Source organism: Crocodylus porosus, unplaced genomic scaffold, assembly GCF_001723895.1.
Source record: "Crocodylus porosus isolate Cpor-Errol unplaced genomic scaffold, CroPor_comp1, whole genome shotgun sequence".
NCBI lineage: Eukaryota > Metazoa > Chordata > Crocodylia > Crocodylidae > Crocodylus > Crocodylus porosus.
In genome coordinates, this window is record NW_017728906.1 from 174,222,023 (window position 1) to 174,227,306 (window position 5,284).

Genomic DNA, 5,284 nt, shown 5'->3' on the forward strand with positions numbered 1-5,284 from the left:
TGTATTTCCATCTCAACTTTGTCATCTTTTTCCTGGATTCCCCATCCAAAACATCTACTAATAAAAGTCCCTGGCTTGAACCAACAGCCCTTGAGTGATTTATTACACAATGCATTTTCAGAATACGCGAGTAAATAGAACCAGAGCAGGCTATATATAGAGCAAGTGTGCACCCATGCTTGCATGCATACATCAGTGTGCACGCACACACATATAGTATGAAGGATATATGTTGGCTTCTTCCACTTCTACCTCTGACTAATATCAATACTGGACCATACTCTCGGCCCAATTCAAAACTCACTGACGCCAACAAAAACCCACAGAAACTGCGATGGACTTTGGAGCAGGCCCTGTAGTTTGTATTTTCTGTGTACGTGGAACAGACAAGGCTCTACCATTACCTCAGAAATTTTCATTAACTCTCTGGAACAGGTTTAGTCCAACTCTGTCTTCCATTTCAGTGCTAATACAAAGAGTAAATAGCTCCTGATACAGAGAACTGCTGGAGTAAGAGGTTTTGTGAGCCGTTTGGGGAGGAAAAAGAGGATTGGGAAAGAAAGAAATTACTTATTTAGATTGTGCTGGTGTGCACAGAAGATGCTGGCACATCCAACACACAGAATATCCATGCACTGGAGTGAAACACGTTAGAAAAAGAAACCAGGGTTCCTGTTAAATAGGCTTTCCCTTAACTATTTTACCTATAAATTAAGTAATCTTATGGTGGATTTCTGGCACTTCGTCATTCATTCTCTTCATGGCACACAACTTGCAAATGACATTTTAAAAGTTTAAGAAAAATCCAAGCATTAATACTCCAGAAATGAAAGTTAGCTTCTACTGTCCCCTAGTGGCACTGTATTTTGTTTCACAAGTGTGATAAAAGCAGTTTTGAAACAAATATATACTCCACTGACCATAGCATGGCACACATCAAAAGAAGTCAGCAGCCAGAGGGTTTGATTTCACCAAGTAGCTCACCAATGTTTTATATTTACTTTGAATGTTTGAACTAAAACCCATAGGAATCATTGGGACCTTAATCTCTAAAAACTTAATTTTTTTTTCCAGACTTCTGTCCTAAACAATATGGTAACAGTATTTGTCATTAATTTAAGTCACTGTTACTGAAATACCCAGACATTAGAAGCATATATAAAAAAATGCAGTTAGAAAAACAATGTCCACTGCTCCCCACTCACTGCAAGACTAACATAGCTTTCAAGTTAATCAGAATTTGTTTTAAAAAGACACTATAAAGTAAAAGGATTCCTGGATACCTCCCAGGTTTTGCTGTTTGCAAAAGATGAATGCTATTTTTTCCATGGCATCCATTCATCAATCTACCACATGCCACAGGTAGGATCACAATGTTTTGAGCACCACACTCATCCAACAATGGAACATACTTGCAATGACTTGCTCTTCAGATAAGCTTTGAAAAGCTACAGACCAGAAGTAGGAAACCATCTCAGAATTATTCAGCAGTGGACTCTTTACGTCTTACCATACACAGAAAGATTTTTCTTCTTGATACTCATGTTTAGTTTTCTATAACATAATTATTTGATTTAAAAAGTAAATAGTATCCTACAGCCCACTTTTAATTACAGCTAACTACAGACTCCTAATTAGCCAAGATATTTAATTTAGCTTTCATTCCATGCAATTATGCACTCTCATGGCCCATGAAGCTTTCTAATTATCTCTAACCTCATTAATGATGACTATTAAACTTCAGTTCAGTTAATTTTTATTAAGCTTCTAGAGAAAATGTAAGTTTCACACATACTAGAACCAGCTACTGAATGCAACTACAGTTGCCTATCCATGATTTGAAGTTAGCTGGAAATAAGTATTCTAGAAATTATCCGTATACTGCTACCATATGTATTTAGTGCAGAACATGTATTTAAAATTATGAACCACATCCTCAACTGTATCTTCAGTTGCCCTAGTTCATCCCCAACATGCATTTCTCCAGCTTGCCCTTAGACTCTGTAAACAATTTTTTTCCCTTTTCCAGGAGCCAAGAAAATACCCTACATTTCCCCACAGCTAAACCCAGTGCAGGGCAACATTTTATTGATCCCACACACAGATCAAACACCTCTGAAACCTTTCCTGCAAAGAGAATCTGCTTTCATTATCAATCACAACCGTGCCAGTTCAAATATCTGAAGATGGATACCCTTAAAATTTCAGCAAAGGTCTGGTTACTGAAAAATTAATGTGAAGAAAAATCCAAAGGAGAGTCTGGTAAAGACTGCACAGCTGAAGGAACAGCTCTTTCACAATGGAACAGGCCCAGTATTTAGCCACGCTCTACTTTTCCTCCGTCAGATCCTCTCTTAACAAGCTCTCTGAAGACACTTACCATACCATATGGCTAGCTTTCCAATACATTTGAACTGCATACCGCTTTCCTTTTCCTTTTTAACAGCAGTTTAATTATTTAAGATTATAAAGCTATTTTGCTCTTTAACATTCTTTTAAAACATTTCCCAAAGCATCTACATTATACCATCACAAGTCAGCACAAAAGCTCTTGTGGCCCTAGGCAGATCACTTAACTTAGTGATAAACTGGAAAAAATAAATCTTCAGGAGATCCGTTGGAAATTGCCATTAAAAGGTGCTGAATTTATTCATTTGTTTTCCTTGACAGCAATATATCCCAATTTCAGGACTGTAACTCTATAGCAGGAAGAATGGAGTTACAGCTATTTTATTCAACTGATGAGACTCAATGAAAATTAACTGCATTCCACATGGAAATTCCATACACATGCAGTTAAGACTGTAAAGCACAAACCTCAAATTTATATTCACTAACTATATTTACAAATCACTGACAGGGTCATATGTAAATGTAAGTATTATTTAATAGTTTTAAGAGGATACACATGGCTTTGAAAGCAAATTAGAAACCCATTACCAATTTTCTAGCATAAAAAAAAAATAAACCCAGTTTTCTAGAATAAGCAGCAAACAACTAATTGCCAGCATACTAAAAACGGTAACATTACAGTGGGAATACGAGCAAAGTTTAACATTGCCAGATCCAGACAGCCTTAATAACGTATTCGTAAAAATTGAAATTTACCAGCTGCCCAAAGATAGACTGCTATGCCATGACATTTAACTTAGATTTAGTTCGAAAAAAAGACAGCGAACTCCCACCTGAAAGAGACTGCAGTATTCGCTGAAGTTTTTATCTATTGAGTTTTCATTCGTGCTTCTTATAACAATTTTTTTCAGGGAAGCAAGGTCCAAATTGTTAAAAGGTACATAAGTGCTATACTCCCATAAAACAGTAGCATTTAGAGGTCTATCTCCATTTAAAACTAGGTCAAGACAATGAAGCTAAAAATCATTGCTATCCCTAAGAACATTATTATGCTAATAAGCAGGTAGAAAATTCATAGATTCATAGATTATAGAGTTGGAAGGGACCCAATGGATCATCGTGTCCAACCCCCTACCCCTGGTAGCAAAGAGGACGGAGGTCAGACGACTTCAGCCAGGTGATTGTCAAGCCTCCTCTTGAAGACCTCCAAGTTAGGCAATAGCACCACCTCTCTTGGAAGCCCATTCCAGACTCTGGCCACCCTTAAAGGCTTTTAACAAGCCATCCAGTAAATCACCTCATTGGCATTGTCTCTCCAAGTAACACACCTGAGGTATTAATGTTTCAATACTTTTGAAGAGACTTTAATACCAACTTTGACCACTGAAGGTCTTATTAATCTACAGAGCATTATAAATGGGCTTCTACTCCTCTAGTTCTCTCTCCTAACTATTCATTCCTCCCCATTACAATTGCTAGCACTATATTTGTTCTAACAGTTACAATGATTGTATGTATACTAAAGAATTCTGCAGCAAATAACTTCACATTAGCCATCAAAAAAGCCTTTAGTTCCTTTTGACCTCTACTTCAATGACCCTCAAACAGCCTATCCATCTCAACAGTCACCTATTTTTAGCAAGCTTAAATCAAAATTAAATACATACCTCGCAGTTCTTCCCACTCTGTGGATATATGTATTTGCATCCTCTGGACAATCAAATTGAATGACCCAATTCACTGCAGGAAAATCTGGACAAAAGCAAAAAAATACTCCAGATTAAAACACAATGGACTCAAATCTTCCTATACAACAGCAGGGTTTTATTCTGCAACGTTATTCCCTGTAAGAACTATCACTTGGCTCAATTTACAGACACCGTCTGAACTATGTCTGAATTAAAAATAAAACTAATTGCATGTATCAACATATCATAAACAACTATCCTCTTTGTCAAAGCAAGCTGAAATTAATGGTGTCTTCATTTCCTAAATAATAACAGTGCACTGAATGGAACATAATTTCACACTTGACAAGGATAGACAGATGCTTTGTGTCTCTCCGATAATAAAATGCCCTGACATTACATAATTAAAAAAGGAGTTGACCCACTTTTCACCTAGAATTTCTGTTTTCTTCACAACTGGGCTTGAAGTTAGCAATGGTCAGATACTACTACTATATCTATCTAAGTATTAAAACATCACTGTCCCAACAAGAGTAAGCAGAAGGCTGCAAATAAGCCCTGAAGTTCCATTTTAGGCTGTTTATATTTAAGAGAGGCAACTGTCAAGGCTTTTAACTCTAGCAACCATATATGGACCAATTATGCCCACAACCCTGTTCCTAAAATGCCATATCTTAATAAGTTCCTTAGCAGCAAGATCCAAGAAAACAGGAGGTAGCAAAATCTAGCCTGTATTCTTCCTTCCATTTTATTGTGTTTTCTTCTCCTAGTCTGTTGGCAAGAGCCCACAGTTTAGGCCAGCGGCGGGCAATTATTTTGGGTGGCTTGCCCAGTTTTGGCAGGCTGTTGAAGGCCGCATGGGTAGCCCCGCTCCTTGACAGGTGCCCCGCCCCGCTCCTTGATAGATGCCCCGCCCCCTAGTCACCATCTTGGGACCAATGTCCCAGGGCCAGCACCCGTGGGGCCCAGAGCGAGGCACAGGACAGCAGGGGTCTGTGGAGCCCAGCCAACCTGCACCAGCAGGGAGGGGGGAGCTGGCCCAGCTCCATAGAGCCCCTGCTAGCTGGGACCCCGCACTCCTGCCACCCTGCCCTGGGCCCCACCAGCACTGGCTCCGTACTCCTGCTGGCTCCCCGCCCATTCACTCCCAGTGCCCCCCAGCCCCGTGGTACAGGTGGGGGGCAGCACTCAGCCCCGACCCCCTGCTCGCCAGCAGGGAGGGGGGAGCTGGCCCAGCTCCATAG

General features: G+C 39.6%; 1 protein-coding gene across 1 annotated transcript in view; it reads right to left on the bottom strand.

The window, feature by feature from the left end:
• DDX10 (DEAD-box helicase 10) overlaps positions 1 to 5,284 on the bottom strand; it is a 206,934-nt gene that overhangs the window by 175,632 nt on the left and 26,018 nt on the right. The window contains exon 9 of the mRNA XM_019528527.1: positions 4,020 to 4,104. Coding sequence (XP_019384072.1) covers positions 4,020 to 4,104 — 85 coding nt within the window. The remainder of the gene's footprint in view (positions 1 to 4,019; positions 4,105 to 5,284) is intronic.